Source organism: Lepisosteus platostomus, chromosome 12 (genome assembly GCF_059453375.1).
Source record: "Lepisosteus platostomus isolate fLepPlt1 chromosome 12, fLepPlt1.hap1, whole genome shotgun sequence".
Taxonomy (NCBI): domain Eukaryota; kingdom Metazoa; phylum Chordata; class Actinopteri; order Semionotiformes; family Lepisosteidae; genus Lepisosteus; species Lepisosteus platostomus.
The window spans coordinates 43,010,088-43,031,828 of record NC_142622.1 but is presented as its reverse complement, the minus strand read 5'-3'; the positions used below and the strand labels follow the sequence as shown (position 1 = coordinate 43,031,828).

General features: G+C 37.9%; 1 protein-coding gene across 7 annotated transcripts in view; it reads right to left on the bottom strand.

Moving 5' to 3' along the window:
- Positions 1-450: 450 nt before the first annotated feature.
- Positions 451-21,741, bottom strand: part of rbms3 (RNA binding motif, single stranded interacting protein) — a 359,271-nt gene continuing 337,980 nt past the window's right edge. For 4 of the 7 annotated variants that reach the window (XM_088602079.1, XM_088602081.1, XM_088602082.1 and 1 more), the window contains 4 exons: positions 18,006-18,116; positions 10,350-10,439; positions 9,608-9,735; positions 451-8,700 (listed from right to left, as the gene is read on the bottom strand). In XM_088602079.1, coding sequence (XP_088458205.1) covers positions 8,697-8,700; positions 9,608-9,735; positions 10,350-10,439; positions 18,006-18,116 — 333 coding nt within the window. In that variant the 3' untranslated portion in view covers positions 451-8,696. Of the gene's footprint in view, positions 8,701-9,603; positions 9,736-10,349; positions 10,440-18,005; positions 18,117-21,741 lie in introns of those variants that run through there. The other 3 variants (XM_088602080.1, XM_088602085.1, XM_088602084.1) reach the window with 1 other exon arrangement.

The following is a 21,741-nucleotide window of genomic DNA, read 5'->3' as shown; positions in this document are numbered from 1 at the left end:
AACGGATGTGACTGTCTTTTACATACATTTCAATCTTTCAGTAGTTGGGCTGGATTCTGATAGAACGTCATAGAGAGATATGAAATCTGTATAAAGGATCTGGAGTGACTTAACTCACCTTGCGGAGGGAATGGCAGTCTATTTGAGAGGATAAGCTGCCCAAAACCCCCTCTTTATTGTGAGGAATGAGCCAGGGAGCTGCTACAAGGGTGTAGATGGGGAGGTGGGAGGGATGTGAGAGGGGAAAGGCGAGGGTAGGTCTACTTATACACGCAGACCAGCAGTAGTGTGTGAGATTATTATTCCTCCAGAACTTCTGTCACAAACTCCATTTAGTGATGATGGTCTTTCCTGCAGAATTTTGTGGAGATCATAGAATATGGTGGAATATTGCAACTTTATGAATGGAAAATTGTCATCTTTGGTTCCGTGTCAATGAAAAAAAAAGACTTCATTTTTAAAACTTTTTTTATTGAAAGCTTCATCAAAGAAAAAAATAAAACAGAAGTTTAAACCTAACATCCACTGATCTACAGAAATTCCCAGGATCACAACCAAAGAAATGACAGGCATGATCGTGCTGCAACTAAAACATATAGCACTGTATAACCGTTCTGTTGCATTTTCTCTTAAACGCTTGTACAAAAATCATTTCATAAATACTTTTTTTTAATAATTTAATGTCTAATGGAGGTTTGACTGTGTTCAAAAATTTGGTTGAACATTTTTTCTTTTTTTCTTTGTTACTCCAATACCTTGTTTTTCAACCAGACTTGGAAAGGTGTGAGTTTAACACTCTGGGTACATTAAACACCAATATACAGAATCACTGATTTCCCAATTGACAACAGCTTTAATCTTCACCTGTAAATTAACCAGTTTGGATTCACTTATTGCACATGAATTAAATGAAGACTTGTCTTATGAATGTGGCCTGTCTTAACTTGTGACACATCAGTCACATTACAGAAATAACCTGCACACACGTGTATATTTTCCCAAACTCAACCGAAACCCTCTTCCATTTATTTATTAGCATTTTAATTTTTTCTTAATAAGCGCTGCCGTTCTGAAGATTAAGGGAGAGATTTTCAGAGCTGATTTTGTAAGTTTCACGATGGTGTGTCACTGTGTTTCGTTTTATGAAATTTGCAATTCTAGGCAATCTTAAATCCAATCTAATTACAATTAATATTAAAATAATAATCTACAGGATAAGTTTCCTCACCTAGTATAGCTTAGTACTGATACAGAAGTTTGGGATCAGAATATCCTAATGGGAGAGGGGATAAGATCACCTGTACATGTGTCTGAACAAAGTGCTTTGCAGGGCCGAGGAACTGAGACTAAGTCTGAGGAAGTCAGGAGACAACCAGGGATGAGATTACTCTTAAAAGACTTCATATCCTATTCCAATGCAGGGTATCACGGTGATACATTACAGCTTGAAAACGAAACAAATTCTAGGATGTAAAAAAAACAAAAACCCAAACATGGCTAAACTCCCATTTCCAAGCAGTAAAACAGACTGGAGGTGCACAGCAGCCATCGTCGAGATCTGTGCAGATCTGAATCCGAATTTGTATTCTCCCAGGCCGAAATACCCCATTCATCAATGTCTCCCTAGATGTTGTGCTCAAATGAAGTAAAAGGAAGCCCAGCTGCTCTCAACAGGACTAAAGGCAGAAGAGGTGCTCTGAATGAGAATGCAGCATCCATTTGCATCCTGGGAAAAAAACTGGGCTCCTCCTCATGGACTTTCAACAGAACAAGGTGCTTAGGATTCTAGTGTGAACCTTTCATAGTACATATGTGATTTTAAGTGTTATTAACTGCCAAATTTTTAGAAAATATTTGGGTCTATAAAGCCCCCTCTAATTTATAACTCTTTGAACCTGATGACAGATTAAAATAATGTCCTTATCTTGTCCAAAAAGTCTAGCAGGACCGTAATATTCAGCCACTTGCCTTTGTTATCCTTACTGAAGGCCAAGGAAAAGCAAGCTTAACATTGTTACAGTGAATGTAATGAAGTTACTAGTTCATTAGGATAAGACATGACTGGGCTCTGTAGCGTTAAAAAAAAAAACATTGAGCAAAACCACTTTTAGTTGCCGAGTGTGGCCGAGAGCCTTAAAATGTCCTGCCAATAGAAAGATCTGTTGTTTTTATTAGCTGCCTTCGTTGTTTATCCTAGAAACCACAGTTTCAGAATTTTGACCCCTCAGTCTACCTTAATCCAGCTGCAGTCTATGTTTATTAGCCTCTAAACTCTGTGATTGCTACCTTTTTTCCAGAATGATCTCACAAGCTGTACTGAATGGGCTTGTCTTGCAAAGATTAAGTAGATTGTCTCTCACACTGCAACGTGATAAACACAAAAATAATCTAATACTGACAATGCTGCACATCGATATAAAATATTCACATTCAGGATTTCTCCCAAAAGTGAATCATTGAGTCATAACTCTAACTAATTATAACTTTACATAAAGTATTATAAAAACAAAACATTTAATTTACTGAATAACACTGATAAATGAGAGTAATCCACAAATGTAGTATTCCAATAGGAACAGAGTTATTTCTGCATCCTTAAAAATGTAACTCTTATACAATAATACTGTGAATTCTGCCATAACTGAATAGCACTAGACAAGAAGACGATATGGCTGACAAATATTTGTCATAACAAAACTCTACTGCACGTTCTGTGTGCATGTGATAGTCTAATCAGTTCATGGCTTTGATTTTAACTGATGCTTTGATATTAAGGTACTGTATTACAACACACTTTCACGACTAATTTATGAGTTTGCTTAATGTGCTTTATTATAGAATGTGTTGGAAATGCATGATTGTAAAATATTTTTATTCCATCGTGAATTTGGTATGTAGATTATGGAAACTGATGGGTTTGGAAGCACTGTGGGTGAGTCATTTACATTGAAATAAGGGTAATTTCTAAAGGTTCCTAAGAAAAGTGTTGAGCTGCTGTCTTGGGAGTTGAGAGCTGATTTAATTTGAGTTCATTTTATAATTTAGAGCAAACCACAGACTTGGGCAGTGTTGGACTGACCCTGCTTTACAGTCTGAACATACAACAGCATCAAATCCTATAGCCAGATTAGCTCTGTTTAAAGCTCTCTTATCCTTTGGACAGGGCTGCAGAAATGTAAGTTAAAATCACTTATTCTGCTCACGGATAATTCAGAATTTAAGCTGGAGTGACATCATGACTACATACATGTCAGAATGGGAGAAGAGGTAAGCAAACCTTATATCTTTTGAGATCTTAGCTTCAGTGTCCATACAGCTGAATTTTGTATAGTTCAATGTACTAACCTCCAGTGGGATTTAGGAAGACGGAATTGGATGGTCATATGGCCATTACAGTTTTGATAATATATTTTTAATAAAATAATGATATTGGTCTTAGTCTCAGGTGGTAAAATCAAACATACTTTTTATAATTTTATTTTTAATATATAAGTGCTGCTGTCTGCTCTTGCATGAATGAATTCATAGTAAGACAACAGAATCCACTGAATCCATCTCCTTGAATTCTAATTGTGCAAATTAGAAGAGGAGTGTAAATTCTGCATAGAAAATATTCTGTGCAGTGGGATTGAAAATCAACTTGGCAGCCTTTCATTTCATTTTAAGATTACCAGTCAGAGCCACTAAAACAACTTGAAAAGACAATGACAGATCCTAAAGGTGAAGGCAAGCTGTAGCTACTGTTCAGTTTAGAACCATAATAATGAGGAAAAACCACAGGAACTATACAAGTCCTGGATGTGGAGAGAGTGCTGTTAAACAGCCTTCCGTTCCCTCCTTAGTAAATAATACTCACTGAGTTATATTACACAACTAGTGATTTTGTGTAACTTGATTTTGGAAACATTCTGCATAATCATTTGGAAATTAATTGGGATTAATTGTGTACTCAGAAGTGTTAAGCTTTAAAAGCAAGTTATGAACCTTTCCCAAACCTCTGGTTTTCAAATACTGAATACTCTGTAGCAGCTGTTACATGTTTGTGTTATTTACCCAAAGGCAGATAAAAAAATATAGTTCAGAGACTAACAAAACGAGACGATACCACATCTTTATTTGCACCTATCTGTAAAAATGGATGTCTGACCACAACTGTACTGTTACCTCTTCTCATTTTTCCCTAGGACAGAGCAAAACCACTTCAAGAAGAGATCTTGACAAATTCCAGGAGACAGTCCAGTCCTGTTGAAAACACTGCATTGGAATATACCAAGAGACCTTGTGATAACCATTACATTTTAAGAAGGGTTGCTTTTTTCCCATACAGCAGTTACTGGGAAATAGTTTTTAGTAGCCTGTATGTACAGTATACAGTAACAGAAGAACCCCACTCTTCACTGCACACAGGAATTTATTTGAAAATAACTGTGCTTCCCTAAGTGGGCCCATCCAACCATAACCTCGTGATGTGATTACAAAGTCAAGAAGCTTGGCATCAACTCCAGTCTGCCAATCCAGACGAAATTTTGATTTAATAAGACTGTTGCCCGAACGCCTCTTTGATGTATTAAAACACAAGATCTGACTGACAGCCACATACTGTAGATTGCTGCCTGATGGGAAATATTGAGGTGCCCAATGTTCTTACATGTACTGTATCTACACTAATTCCCATGAACATCACATAAGGGGGTCCTACCGCCCTGACTACAGACTGTAAGTGTTCTGCATAGCGACACACACACTGTAATCTTATGGACATTTCAGTGGTGCTTTCATTGTCTTCTCTGTGTCTGTTTATAGTAGTTCTCATTTACGATTCTTTGCCAAGTCATAGGAAATATTCTGTCTTTCAATACCAAGTTATTTCCTTGGTAATGATTTCTGCAGAAGATACGATATACTTGTATTGAGAACTACCAGAATATATATACTGTAGGATTCTATATCCGCACACATTTTAGACTATTAATGTTTGTAGCTAACTGTGTTAGCTAGGATTTTGTAACATTTTTTCAGTGTGGGGAAAGTTTAATTTAATATTTTTAATTGTGTGTAGATTTTAAAGAGACGCATGAGAACACATTCATCCAGAAATATCCATAAGATGTTTTACAGAGCACTTAATTTTTTCTTAAAGTTGCATTAAACAAAGAAAAGTCATAATGGAAAACAATACAAAAAATGAAACAATATTTTCAGGTTGACTTGAATCAAAAGGAAAACCCAGTTAGTTGTATATCATCAGATTTTCAGTATTAATGTAAATCTTATCGTGAAACAACATTGTTAAATAAGTTCTTGACTGACCTAGTGTTTTGGGATTTAATGAAGAATTTTAAAATTTAGCGAAGGGGCAGGCAAGTAAATTTCTATATTTACTTCTGTCTATAAAATGCAGTGCAGGTTCACTTTAAAAAGGAAAATATCATATCTATATATTCAACCTTAAGCACATTTGCTGGGGTTTGAACAATCCATCTGACAACTAGTATTGTTTCCATAATTCCATCATCTCAAGGAGAGACCAAAGGGGAAAATGGCCAAATGCACAACATAGCTTTTAAAAACATTAAGACATCACACCCTTTAAGATTTTTTTCAGCGTAGCACATCTGCATCTGTTATCATACAATAATAGAATTTGTCCATCTGTTGCCATCACTACCTGGCACAATTGTCAATATAACATTTTGTGAAAATAAGAGAGTGTTCATTTAAATTTCTTGTCCTTTACAGTGGTACTACATTTTTATGTGTTTAAAAGAAGGGTCTGCCTCCGGGACATTATTAAGAATTCTCTTAGCAGATGCTTGGGTGTGTACAGAAAACTACATTCATGATACAACTATTGGGCAAGATGAATCACAAACCACTAGCAATGCTGCAGACAACTACAAATCTAGATTCTACATAGCATTATTCTACAATCTGCTTCACTGGAGCATCATAGTGTAATTTATTGTTGCCATAATTACTTTGGAGAAGAAATATATTCTAAGTTTAACATTTATCATGTTTAAATCTTTTATACTGTACAGAATGTTACTGTATTTAAGACTACCTGGAATCTATACAACAAGGCACTCAAGAAACAACATTCTATATGTGATGAGGACAAAGAAATTGACTGGTACAGTATGTGGTCTGACCATTATTGCCAATTTTTCTAGTAATATTTATCCATAATGCTCCACACATACCATAGGAATGTGCCTTCCAAAGATCACTTACATAGAATGGATTGTTCAAAAGCCATATATCTTAATCTTGGGCCTTTTTATAAGCCAAAAAAGGAAAAATTCTTAGATTGTTTTGTAATAGGGACTCGTGTCACCTGGGACACGACGTGAGGATCACAGAACCAAGTCAACTTGTCACTGGAGACGAAACTGAACCAATTTCTGCAGTGGTGAAATTCTTGAAAGGCTGTGAAATAAACCTGTCAAATGAATGCTACTCAACGGAGTGAGTTGCTTTAACGTTTACCGACTGCAGCATTAAAGTAGGCATGGCAAACGCTCACAGACAATTTGTCTAATGAGTACTGTGTGCCTACAGATCTTTTTCGTCTTGTATAAAGCCATATGCAAATTTAAATGACAATGGGGAGGAAGCTGTTTACGAGAAACTAATTATGAACAGTCAAAGACTGAGTAAGTTATATAACTTTCACCAAGGGAAACACTTGGCAGCTAATTTAAAGAGCTAGTTTGGAAAACAGTGCTAGCTTTTTTTTCCTCCCGATTTTCCTTCAAGCCAACTGTACTTCTTAAAATTATGAGTCCAAAGAAGCTGACTCTTTCATAGTAATCTTTCTACATCCAATACTTTTCCTTGATGGTACTTTAGCAAATGCAGCAAAAGAGGCTCGGAGCTCAATAACTACAGTATTTTTGCTGCAGGTCCTAATGGTTTGTTTGTTTGGGTGGGTGGTACCTCTGACTTACTACTTACACGAATTTCTGCACCGAAAAATGTAATTTTCATGGCATAAAATCAGCAAAGACTGAGGTAGCTGGACGCACTATTTAAATACACATCGGTGGGAGATGGACAGTTACTCTTATTGAGTTGTATTGGAGTGAGGAAGAGACAGCCCCCCTCGTGGTTATCACAAAACAAAATTAGGGGATGATTTAGTACATCAGTTAGTTTGAATTTGTTTAGATTTAATTAACCCTCCTTCAAATTTCTTAAGTCTGACTGGTGTTTTCTTTTCTACGGAAAAAAATTCCCTCTTTTCATCATCAACAGTATTAAGCACAATACAAAAGCAATGGAAAGATGTTTTTTTTTTCATTACAACAGGTTAACGTTTAAAGATTGACAATACTTCGATGCGTCACTGCTTAAATCCGTTTAAACAGATCCCAATCCTTTTTTTTTTTTTGTCTTTCCAAGAGTGAATGTTACACGACACCAGTGGAAGATAGTTTAAACCAAGAAACAAAATTAAGAACTGGTCCGGCCATCTAGGTCAAATAAAGACTTAAAAAAAAAAACAACAACGTCAACAACAACAAAATAAAACTGAAAAAATCTCTATCTCCTCAGCTGCTTTAGGGTGTCACTTCATCTTTGGTATAAAATAGGCCATCCATAGGCTGCATTTGATCGACAACTATGAAAGACTACAGAAATTGTCAACAATTTCTTCTATCTATTGCTTTTGCACTAATAGGTTTAACCATAAGCTCCTATCTATGTAGTTTTGCACTGCTATTATTTTTTTGTTTTTTTTTGCAATATGACAAGCAAGCAGACTAAAAACTTCTTAAAGCTCATAAAAAAGGTTGCAGATAAAAAGCACTAATGCCATCAATAGCGGTTTCGCCATGTAAAATTAAAAAAAAATCTGCATTTTGCAACAAACTGCATTTCCTGTAATGCAGTGATTCCACTGTTTTCTCATACTGAAAATCTCTTATAGCCCCAAGTTTAATTTTTTTTCCTGTTCTTCACTAAGACAGAAATTATGTCTCAGCCTTTACTACTTTAAACATTGCCAGTTGCCACTGTTTCATAATTAAGAAAGTTTTCTTCAAAAGAAGAAAAAAATCTCTATTAAATCTGTACAGCTTATTTAATAGTTTTTCTTTTACCAACTCAACTCTTCTGTTAATATCTTGCACCATTCAATTGGTCCAAGTGACTGAATCATTCATTCATTTTTATGTTTTGTAATAAGACGTTTGACTGATCACTTTGGAAAAGTCTTTGACGTCCTTAAAATTAAGGCAATAAAGATTCAAGAAACATCCTTGCTAAAGTTTTCTAAAAACCTAAAATGTAACACAAGAAATAAAAAGAAGGAAAAGAAAGAGTAGCTTAATATCTGAGGAAGACAAACTTTTTTTTTCAAACTTGCTTCCTCTCTTAATTTCAAAACTCTCACCATTGCTGAAACCTACCTGCACATTCAAATATTTTTTTCTTTTTTTTTTTTAATTCAAGAAATTTCATGAAGAAAAAAATTCAAGCCTCTCGCTGGCTGACATGAAACAAAACTGTCAGGCTACGTGACTGAACCTCACTCTGCACAGCATGTTGCAACACTTTTTTCCACTGGGCAAGGTAGGAAATGAAAAAGTATTTCTTTTGGTGCCTGTGCAATCTGGAAGTAAGCTTCCTCCTCAGTGCAGTTTCCCTGTGTCAAGGCAATGCTGTCAGAGGAACATTCTTCAGTCCTGTCATTATCTGGGGAAAATGAAACACAAGCAGAGAAAATAAGTGACATTGCCCGAGTACACTGTGTTGTTCTACTGCGTTTCATGCAAACAAAGCATGTCCAGGCTTTTAAGAGTCTCTGAGCTGGTGAGGGAATTTTCAGAGCTTTTTACCAGTAAGCCACGCAATTTACAAAATAATTTTGTGCTGCGTGGTACTGTACATTGCATTTACTGTGCTACATGGACTTTACTTTTGAAGTGATCCTTGATGAGATCTTTGAAAGCTGGGTTTTATTAGTACCATGATAAAAAAAAAATCTCTTCACCTCTCACCTTGCGTAAATGAATCAATATGTCTATATGTCTATGAAGAACGACCAAATAAGAAACTAATTTATACAATTTTATCTTACGACTGCACCAAGCTAATACCAAAAGGTAAAGCCTGTTTTTGTAAGCAAACACATCAAGGTGTGCACTTAACGCATTTGTAGCCTTCACAAATACTGTACATGAGAATAAAAAACAAGCTGCGCTTTCTATTTTACAGTATAATTAGTGAGGATACATGGGTTGAGGTTGGACTCTGTCCTTTAAAAATTTGTTTAGAAAATTGCCACTTTCTTTCTGGTGGGTCCCAGGTAATAAGTCTGGAAATTGATATCAGTAAATTTATAGAGATATTTATATAGATTTAAGTATTTCTAGATTTTTTTATAAATTCATATAGATTAAAGATAGTGCCTTATTTTAATGATCACATACTTCAGGATGCGTTTTTTTTTTAAAGCGGGAGTTCTTATTCAGGGTCGGCCCTCGAAACGCTTCCCTTGACCTCAAAACGATTTACGACGGCGCCCAGTTTGACAGGAAACCCCTGCTCTGTCAGCTGTCCCTTCCAGCGTTCAACCGGCCGAGTTCTCTCGCGTACTCACTTCGACTGTTGGTACGAATAAGGAGGAGCGTGCTCGCTGCTGGTTTCCACCTGTATCTGTTGCTGCTGTCCGCTGGCTTCCTGTGATGAGGGTGCAACCGTCTGTGGCGAGGCATCGGTCACCACTCCCTTCGGAAGTTCAGGAAGAGGACAGAGAAGGGGGGATAAAGGCTGTTTTTAGAGGAGTTCTTTTTTTTTTTTTTTTTTTCCTGTGTCGCATCTTTTAAAACTCATTTGCCATCTCGGGGCCGGTTGGACGTGCGTTTTCTCTCTGGTTACCGTTTTCCCCCAGCCTAATTGCCCACTCGACCCGCCCAACTAAAGAGACCCAGTACCGCAGCCCAAGCATAACATAAACCAGGAGCAAAGCAAACTGTTTTGTGCGCTACACACTCTTTAATACCTCTCTGTGTTTGAAAAGCCCTGTAATTTTGGTTATAGGTTGTAAAGCATACGGTGCTGGCAGTGGTATGTGTTAATAAAACAGTTTTAAGCCGTGATACAATTTTGCCTGGAGAAATTAAAGAGCTCAGATTTGAACACAGCACGTCCTAGCCCCAGAACTGCACTTATCATGAGCTTGATTTAATCAGCTCAGTTTTTACATTGAAACTGGTGCTGTATGTTTCGCAAAGGTTTCTGAAATACGCCGAACTGGGTAGCATCGGTATGTGTGGTGTGGTGCCGAAGGCGGCAGATTACGGAGGAGCTTCCGCGTGTCCGGTCTGGCCAGGGCCACTTACTTCCACGGGGACAGCAGCTGGAGGCACAGCAGTGTACTGGGGAATGTACGTCCCTTGCATAGGCGCAGCAGCTGCGGCCGCAGTCATGTACTGGAACACACAAGCATGGCCGGCGCCCGGCCTGTGAGACACGGCGTTTCTGGAGAGCACCTTTATGAAACCCATCTGCCCTCCCGCGCAAAATTCAAAGCAATTGTATTGCAGTTGAGATAGTTAGGCCCAGTGCAGCACTATTTTACATTGCATCAACCCCCCCCAAAAAAAATAACAACGTAGATTTAAATCCTCGTTGCCTAAAAGGTAAGACTTCGAGGAGTCGAGCAAGGATACTTCACTGAGGTTCTTGATGTTCCCAGCAAGTGCTTTCAAGTGATTCATTTGATAAAAGCTTTCCCCCGGAGTCCTTGGAGATTGTCATTGAGAGTAAGAGCCAAGATTAAGAATATTCATTAGCATTCTCATTTTATGGGAAGATCATTTCTCTATAAAGGACACAAAAAAAAAAACACAAACGAAAATCTATGATCAAACAGGGGATCCCAACAGGCCTGGGTGTCTGGGTGTCTGGAGGACATTCACATATTTATTAGGGGATTAAACCCACCCGCTGAAGGAAACAGTGAAGCACAGCGAGGGCAGCTCTACCATGGGCACTCTCCTGTGAAATGTGGAGTGGCTTTAGCCCCGCACTTGAAAGGAGCCGAATGGAAATGGTACAGCGAGATTACACACACAAGAGGGAGGGGTGAGGTTGCAGATAACTCCGAGCGCATTGTATTTTTCCACCGCGGGAGGGGAGGATGTGCTCTTTCCAGCAGAGGATCCCATAATGTAAACTGTTCCCGCCTCCTCTGGCTGGCTGCCCATAAACTGCTCACATAAACTGTCATTACGGGGAGTGACTCTAATGGATTGGGCATGGTCCTCTTGCATTTCGCTAATGAGAAGAGCTGAAGAGCTAGCTGATTAACCCCAGAACAGAACATCGTGAAAGGGAAGGCGTGCTACTGAAATGATATAGGTGACGGTGCAAGGCCAAAGAGTTATTTTGCTCTGAAAATTCTCCAAAAACACAAGCTACTGTATATCTTTGCCTTTAATTAAACATAAATACATGAAGTGGATACATTACAATGTGTAACATATCTCCCTTTTGTAGGTTATTCGTTATTTTCTATTCACTATACAGAAGATAGTTTAATTCCAACTGATTGAGCACTTTTTGTTTCTCTAACAGAAGCACTGTGTTAGAAAAAACAGTTAATAAGGGGCTTGATCCAGTATATGGGAAAAATGTTGTACGTTATTATATACAAATTGTCATCCCTTTCAAGAAAAAGTCTGACTGTTAAGAAAGAACCTTTGCAAAGTTTTATGTACTAATGAGGAGGTCTTTGCTTTTTAAGAAGAGAAATCCAAGCTGATCTCCATGAAAAAAAGCTCATTTGTAATGCAAAACCGTCGGCTGGGGTGCTATCTCAGCCTGAAGATGTGAGTTTCTGCCCAGATACAACAGCTGCAAAGTTACTGCAAAGCAGCTAAAAGTTCAAGTCCAAGTTTAAGAAATCCTTGCTCTCGGCCTTTTCTGTACCAGCTTCAGAGAAACAGAGGTGTGGACAGAACCTTTGGAAAACTGCATTAACCTGCACCTGATCAGTTTGATGCAACTGTTCAACTCAATGACTTCAGTAACCATGCTGGTTGCAAACAAATGTAGCAATTTTATTAAAAACTGCTACAAAAAAAGTTAAAAAAAGTTAATAGGGTCATGTCCCCTTTCTACTTGCCACCCTGTAGGTCAACAATAACACAATTTCAATTTCAAAGACATTTTCCATTTCTGACACTGTCCTGGTTAATGTTGTGACACAACACTGAACAAGTACTCAGTGTTCAGAGAGTCCTTGAAGCAATAAAATGAAATGTGCTCAGCGAGCGACGAGTCTTTGCAGTTAAGACTGTCCAACAGTAGAAACCTGAGAGACAAGGAGATCATTTCTTTCTCTGTTTTGGAACAGGGAGCCTGGGTTTCATTTCTGACTATTCAGGAAGGGGATGTAGGTGGTTTAGGTGGGTGGGGGCAGCTCGCCTATCTGCCATTACTGCCCTTCACTTAATTTAAATTGAATTCTTTAAAAGAATTGTTGGTGCTGCGGGGTGAGTGCATCTAAACCACTCTCCCATCTTAGCCAGAAGCCACTAGTTCCCCTACTTTCAAAATTTTGGACAAAAAATGACCAGGAATTAAAAAGATTTTACTGTGCACTACCTGTCTGAGCCTTCTTGTTTTCACTCATTGTACATTTCATTAACAATATTTCTTTTAACTTAGGCACATTTTTAATTGGATGATTTTGCACTTTAGGTTTGAACCACTGGCTTCCCTTGAGTCATTGCTTGGTTATAATATGGATCAGGTAAAGACTGCTGTATAAATCTTGTTGCTAAACAGAACCAGATGGCCGGGATCTGACAAGGGGAAAGTCTGAATTAAGGGAGTAAATAACATTTATTTTAAAATTTGATGTTTTAATGCCTAATTGTTTATAGTCTAATTAGTATTTGAATAATTAGACCCACTCACTTCTTGTTTTTATTACATTTGTATTTAAAATTTACATACAGGTATTATTACATGCATTATTGTGGTTACTCTGCTTTGAGTCTACCTTGCAGTAGCATGTGATTTAGAAGAAAGATTGGCAGTGCTTTGGTAAAACTGCATCTACTGTAAATGAGGAGACATTTTGTACAAATTCTGAATAATTGGGAGAGCTGACTTCAAAAAGGTTAAAAGACAAAATTCAAAAAGGCTATTTCTACAGCCACTTTTAGGCTGCATTTTGCATGTTCTGCTGTATATTGCCCAGCCTAGCATGGGGAAAACTTAACCTCACAAATGGTTCTGACTAATTAGTTACTATTTCAGTCTTCCAGCATGGGATAAGCTTCCAGCTTCTACTAAGACAAACAATCAAACCTGTCTGCACCTTCAGAGATCCTCACTTGCTTTCAACACTCAGACCTCTTTACTCTCTAGCTTTCCTTAGCTACACAAACTACCACTTCACTGATAGAGATCCTCCTAGCAAAAGGAGTGTGAGTGACACACCCTTTTATACTTTGAAAGGCAAGCTAATCACCCACAGCTGAGCCTCATCACACAGGATCCTTGTGGCTACCTATGCATGTAGTTTCCTCAATGGGACAGAGCAGAGGAATGCTCAAAATGTGGTCTAAAACATTTTCCCTCTTCAACCTCTAACCCCACATTCTGTCACAATATGATCTGCCATATTATAATTTGGTTTTGTCCTGTTTGAATCACAGGATGAGGCGAAATACTGTAGCTTTATGGTTTATTGGCAATTAATTATTTTTTTGTTCACCATTGTAGCAAATACTAAAGAGAAATGAGCCCATATGAAGCATTCAATATACTGGATAAGATCTCTCTGGGGGTTCATAGTCTCCAGAATATTTTCTGTTGTGAGGCAGACATTCATATGAGACTTTGGGACACTGCGCCTCTCTCAGTAACTCCAGCTTCAGAGTTATTTATTTTTCCACAGCTGTACAGTATATTGCATGCTATTCAAATACTTGGCGCTTAATGGAAGAGGCAGCCCAGCATGACATTTTAATAACATTTTTAATAAAAAGTGCCCTTCCTAGGATAGTTACCAACCCACTCCAAAAATTTACAAACGTTTTCGAGTGTTTGTATGTCCGCAACCACATACAGTACAATATTGCGCTGAGTAGTTTTTGCAATGTTGAACATATTTAATGAGTAAAACACTGCTGCTGTCCCTTTCTTCCCTCCTGGGATAGCAATCCTTCCATAAAAAAAATGTTCTGCTCATGTTCTGCTCACATGGAAAATGTGGACAGTTGTGTACTTTAGGGGGTCTGTTGTTCTGCACATTTTATTGTTAAATTACAAATTAACGTAACCTTTGCCTTTCTGTCATTTCATTTCCTGTGTGATGTGCACATTAAGCCATGTGATGATCCACATGGTTTGGTTTAAAAGAGCTTTGAAACAGAGCAATCAAGGCTGTTTGGTAAGGCTGGAAGGCAGGTGGCCGTAAGAACTGTCAGCCAGTGGACTTTTCTCACTAAATCCCACCATACCTGGTCCTGACAATTTCCTTTGAGATGCCAGCTTAATAGGAATAGTTAGTTATACAATAGTTAGTACACAGGACATACCTAATAGGTCATAAACAAGCAGAAATAAAAAAATGCGGCACTATACTACAGTACTTCTTTAAGGCAAAACAGTACAATAAGGACATCCTGCTGACAAAAGATTAAAGGAACGGACGTTTTATCTGCCCAAATGTAATGAGATGCAGCAATCAATTTAGATGTCACAGACGCATACATAAAATTACCGATTTCTGAGGCACACAGAGTCGCAGCTCTGACGCACTGTACTAGAGGTGGCAAAGATGCTATTCTGAGCGATTTCAGAACAGATGTGATCATTAAGTAATCACTCCTGAGCCAGCAGAACACCCAAACAGAGTGACAGCTTCTGGACCAGGGAGGTTGGTGGCAATGCTGTACTTCAATAAAATGGTGCCAAAGTGCCATATATGATTATCACAGGTTTTCGTCTTATGTGATTATGTGAAACATTGCTAATTTAGTGCAATTTTATCCTTCTGTGCTGGATTTTCTTTCGTGGTAGACAGCTTTAATTACAGGATGGATGGAAACTGGAGAGACCTAACACCCTTAATGGCACTGAGCAAGCGTAGTGAATACTGCCAGACTCCACAGAAACAGACAAAGCTACAAGCCCAGAGCAAACATCAAGAGCAGCAGGAACATGAATCTCCTTCTGAACATTATATGAAATCCATATACGATTCTGTAATATCAAGGTTATGAACCATTTAATGGCTATCCCTGAGGCTTAAAATAAAGGATTGATGTAGCCACTGGAATGCTCCAGGCTTTTCCTTAGGAAGACCTTTTCAGAATGCTGAGAGGTTTGTAGAGATGTTGATGATAATTCTGTTTCAGGAGAGGAATAAAAGATTTCTGCTGTCACTCTCACCACTAATAGACTAGTTCATGAGGTCAAGTCCTGCCTGCAGCTAAACGTTACCCTGCTCTGTCTTTCAGAGCTATAACATTGAGTTAGGCCCAATCAGTTTTTGAAGGAGGTAATAATCTTGACTGTAACTTGTAGTTAAAAAAAAACTTTGTGCCATTTTTGGAAGAGAGACATCAGTTTTTCAGCAAAACATGGGGATTTCAAAATTAGTTACAGGACGTATCATAGGAATCTAGATCATTTTGAAAGTGTTGCAGTTTTTATCATGACGGTTATAAAGTTCTCATGAAATGCTCATAAAATTCTGGTGAAATAATCATTCTGAGTGTGTGTGAGACATTAAAAAAACTATGAATGAAAAACAATTCAGTTTAATTTCTTTAATAAACAACCCATAATTTATTTGTTTGACTACAACATAATAAACCTTTAAAATGGACAGCTTTATAAGTAAAATTACTTTTATTATATACAGTAATATATATTGTGACAATACCTTGCTAGTGACTATACATTTATATTTTAGGCAGAATGGCATAAGCTCAACATGTTTGGCCTATTATTATTAGTTTGGTCAGACTTGATGCCGATGAGATAGCATATTGAAATGAGGAATTCGCCTGGCTGAGGAAACACAAGTCTGGTTGTAAGGTTGTTCCACTACTGGCTGAGGAAGGTGCTGTGCTGACCCAAAAGGAGTAACCTGAAGTGGTGGTGCTGTGGCCAACTTTGGACAGCCCGACACGGAAGTGGTGTTGGAAACTGTAGTGAGTGACCACTTGCTGATGCATGTTAGTGAATGGATGCAACAGCTAACTGAGACAAGCGAAGGGAACAATAAGTGTAAATGAGTAAATGGATCCATAGGGGATAATGATGGAATCAAGCTTGAATGTAAGAACCCTGGCCTGATTGGTCCATTTGCTACAGATGAATGTATGAGAGCAGATTCCGTCGAGAATCTCCCCCCCAGAAAATAGTGGTGATGATGCTTGAGGTGAGCAGAAATCCACTAGGCTTGAGAGCATCTCCAAGGCTACAGGTGGAAACTGGGGAGTGGAGGGCCAACACTGCACTGCTTGGACGCCACCGGGTGGGGGAGAGGGGAAACCCCTCACAGTTGCTGCTGGGGCTGTGACAGGGGTACAGGCATGGGTGGCGGTGAAGGCTATGAATGAGGAGCCCAGATCTAGCACACACTGATGCTGCTGTGGAAGAGTCAACCGGCAACCTTCCAGCCACAGGTACAGATCCTTAGCCACAGTGCCACCGTTCTGCCCCCTATACAGAACATGCAGGTGAGGTTTGTTCGGTTGTCTACTCTAAACTGTCCCCTTCCAGGACAAGGAGTTCAAGGGAATTTTAAACTTGAGGATGGGGGTTTGTTCACAGTATAACCGGCACAGATTATTATTATAGAAAATTAGAACCTAACAAACACAATGTGATGAATAACTTGAATAATTGTTTCTGCTTTGAAATCTACTTCTGTGAACGACACTTAAGCGACATGTAGGGATTCAAGGTGTAATTTAAGGAGATAAGAAAACCAAGAAGAAAACGATATGCAAATGTACAACAGACTTTTAAAAACATTGAATTTTAAACGCTGCTGTATTAGTGTGAAATATTTTACATGGCAAGATTTTTCACATGGAGTCAAATGAAGTTTGTTAATACCCTGAACCTCCCTATATTCATGGAAAGATTTCATGCCTGAAAACACTGACTATAAGTGTATTTTTATATTTCAAATCCCAAGGCACAAACTTAATGTCGATGTAGCTTCAAGAGCTACTTATCTGAGCTGCCAAATGTTCACATAAATGTTTCTTTTTATTTAGAGAACGTTTTGGGTTGTTGGTGTTTTTAGAGATGGAATCTGATTATTGTTTCTTTAAGAGGTTTTGTGGTTTCTTCCACAATTCTATTGGAAAAATAAACGACAACATTTTTGCAGAATTCTTAGGTCAGTATAGTCTGGAAGGGTGGGAACATTTGGTGCTTTTAGTTCTTGGCTAATGCTTGCCGCAAAAGTACAGCCAAAATTATTTTAGGGTTTTGGTTTGCTTTTCATGAGCGTTTGATGTAAGGCTGTGCAGAGGGGGCTGCCATAATCCCTCTACGCCTAGAAAGACATCCGAAATATCCTCTCTGCAGGTGCAGCCCGGATAGTTCAGCTTCGAGGGAAAAAAACATGTTTTAGAGGACACACACACCTGTGCCTCCAATATCCACAGCACATTGTCTTTGAAGTTTTAGATCAGCAAGCATATGCATTAAAAAAAAAAAACTAAACTAACTAAAGCATACAAACAATATCTTGGGAAAAACAAGAAATTAGATTTCATCCACCATATTGCTTTAGCACTTTACTTTCTGGAGGAATGAGATGGCTTTGCACAATTTCTTCCACAGATGACAGCTTACTTAAATCTATCACGCTGCAAGCCAAAAATAATGCAGATTTCTGAGTGACACTGTAGCATGTCCTAGAGTACCCCGCTAATGTAAACTGTAGTTGCTCAGTAATGCAATATAGAATTCTATTTAAAGCCAAAGACAGTATATACTCAGTCACTTACAGTTCCTGTTGTACCCAAAGATAAATGGTTCATCTGCTGGGTAAGAGGCCCCATCATACTGGCAGGCTGCACTGACATGCTGTGGTCCATTGCTGGCGTTATCACAGCACCCTGAAACAAAAAGTGAAGCTCGTTTCACATGGAGTAAGGGCGTTTTATTCCACAGATAGCTTCTCCTGCTTTAACGCACATTTGGCAGCTGTAAAATTTCCTTGCTGCAAAAAACAAATTGGTCTCTTGCCTAAAAACATATGAAAAACGTGACTGATCTTTGTAGCATTTCCAGACAACAATTATTTTCAACGTGAAATTGGAAATACGAAATGTTACAGTTGAGCAGTGACAAAAAAAATCACATTTGATATTTTTTACTTTTGGAATCTCATTCTAAATCAGTACTACTTCTGAAAGGGTAGTTTACGGGAGGGAAGGACATTTTTACTAAATAAACAAAATATTTTCTTCTATAGTTTTCATCAGTAAAACATTGTCTCTAGTGGAAAAATAAAGAAGTAACCCATGACGCTTTGGAGGGTAAGATTTTGTAAATTGAACATCATTACACACTGACTTATCAAGTGAAGAAGGATGTCTTTTTTCCTTTCTTCCAAACACGTCTTTCTAAGGATAACCGTGCAATGCCTGTCTATTTTTTACAGGGGTAAAAAATGAGGTTAACCAAAAAGCACTGATTCAGACCAGGCAGTGCACACTGGCACAGGCATACTTTGTGTGGTTTTGAGGTTACTTGACATTTTTTCTATTACAGATACATCCACCCTTATCAAAAATACTGTAGGGAGGAGCCTGTCTTTGCTGGGGGAGGAAACCCAATAAAAATGGAAACATTTCAGGAAACATGGAGAAAATTAAACTGAACACAGACACAGGTTTGAGACTAGAATCGAACCCAGGACCCTGGAGCTGGAAAGTTGCAGTACTAACTTGACATGATAAATACCATTCATATGGTACTGATATGTTATAAAAAATGAGTACCAATATCTAACAATAATGAGCAAAGAAAATAACACTGATTTAATTGACTGCATTTTAATTCACAGATATTTAGTGACGTAATTATGCTGTCACTTCACAATCCCAAATTATGGGAAAATCAAAAATTGCATGCTTCACAATTCTCAAATCTTGTACCTTTTAATCTCCCTTTAAGCACAGGTTTTTTTTTATACTGCATGACTCTCAGATCAAAGAAAAGTTGACGTAAATAACAAATAGTATTTAGATACTATCATCTTGCAAGTGCATCATATCCTTGTCAAAAAATCAAACTCGGTGACAGAGGCAGAAATGAACAAAGACAGCTGAATTAAAAAAAGCAGACCTCCTGTTTCACTGAAGCTTATTTTACTGTGCTAATTTATAATAATGCGTGAATATATCTGTTTGTTCAGTCCTGTATTGCACAAAGGAGGTCTGTGGTGTTTCTTTGTGTGGTTGGATTTAATTGAACTTGGAATCCAGTGGTAAGTGATTCTGTCACTCAATCTAGGGAGTAGAAACAGCTGTCACATACACTTCACATATTAAGCACTGCATCAAAGGTGGTGAGCCAACTGCTAGTGAACTAAAGGCCCATTCTTTGTCACAGTCCGCTCTTTTAAATTAACTCTTCAGCGGGGAAAAATGAATTCTGGGAATGTATGACTCACTGCGAGTCAGAAACCTGGACGTTTACTTACTGTACACCAACTGACAAGTACAATCTGCTTCAGCATTTTTATAAACACAATTCTACTTTGCTTATACAGCCAGACATTTAACACGTTTTGAATGTGAAATATAATATGGAAAATGTTAAATATGAAAGTATTGGGACAACAAAGTTAAAACTTGTAGTTTTGCTTTGCAATTCATACAGTACTGTATTCTTTGGAAGTCACTGTCTTTTGCCTTAAAAATGTTCTGAAAATACAATTCAATATGCATTAAAATATGCCTTCAAACAGTTTGAGACAGTGCTTGAGAAATAAACTGAAACTGTTAACTCTGACTCCAACATTGCAACATGACATTGTTATTTATTTTCTAATAAGACGGGAGAAAATAAAAAACATGTAGCTGTCAAACATCTGATAAATCCACCTTCTTACCTCCTTGTATCCTTGCCAAGACCTAATCACCATAAGTACTATACTATAACAAATAAAACATTGTCAAAATTAGCTGTAAAACCTTGTAAAAAGAAAACTGAGATAAAGACTCTAGCAACTTTTATCAATGCTTTTGATATGTTTGATATTAAGACAGAAATATCTTCAGTGACATTATTTGCTGTGGTGGACAATGGGCTAAGCACACCTAATACTTCATTATCAAAATGGAAGCTCTTTAATTATCTTTGTCCATGAAAGATTACACCACGTCCAATCCACTGCTACCAGAGACGGCCTAATTTGTCCAGAATGCTAGCAAAAGAGAAATTCAGCTCCTCTGTGCAATAAAAATGTGCCAAAGGTGCACATCTGACAACATTTCCAAAGCATGTCCGTGTGTGTTTACATCTGTGTGTGAGGCTTATCAATTACAGCCACGAGCACTGAGCTGGGGCAGCCAGCTATTCAGAGTGTAATGATTTATTTGGGAGACTTACATGGACAGAAAAAGCTGTCTTGCTGAGATTTCTATCGATGACAGAGGCATGAATGAGAGGAAGATACAAATAAACAGAGAGGATTTTTCTTTACAGTGAATCAAGGCTCCCAGCAAACCAAGGAATGAAATAAGGATAATTGATCTGAAGAGTGGTCTCATCTTGTCAGAGATGTACCTGGCTCCTGGCTAAATGGAAGATGTTTATGACCAACCCATAGACTGACCATGTTTTCCGTGTCAAACTATGAAAGATCTCTGACTTTTATAAAAGTGAAAATAAGTTAATTTAGATTTGGAGCACATAATCTATTAATCCAAAATAGGAAAGCTAATACAATGTTAGAGAAGTATGATAGTATTTTAAAAGAGACAGTACTATGACAGGCAGTTATGGTTTCCATTAAACTGTCAGTTTCACATACATCTTTATCATGATGGATTGATATGTTTCATACTTTATATTAACTGGAAATACATTTGAACTCATTTTCAATGTTAATCAGTTTCTTCTTGAGTGATTAGTACTAGAATGCTTAAAGAGTGTTCATGAACTTTAGTTTAAAACCAGAACGCTTAGATAAATCTGTAAAAGAGATAATCAAAGACCTACAGTATGGGTGCCTTGATCGCTGAAATACATACATTAAATTAATTATTTTGGTGTCCTGTTTGTAATAAGAGTTAATAGCTGTCTCACTGTCTGCTTCCTTGACACTAATTGTGAATTCACAATACTCACTGGATCAGCATGCTTTTGGACCCAGTGACCACGATTCAGCTCAAAAAAAAAAGAAAAAAAAAAAGCTCAACTTATTTGGTGGAAAACCTGTGCCTGAACCTATGTCCAAAGTCAACAAAACACCTGAAATGTAGAGTTTGCTCAAACACATTTTGCAAACGACATCGATACTGAAAAAAGCAAACAGAATTAGTGAAAAGAGCTTCCTTTCCCTGGAAATAAAGTATACAAAATGCATACAGTACCAATTAAAATATACAGTAGGTATATAACCGTTCATCGTCCCTTGCTGTCTTTGTATGATTCTAATGCTCTTCTGTCCCCACTTAGCCTGGGGTCCCCAGTCCAAGTCCGGCAGGGCCCGTGTGTCTGCAGGGCCCG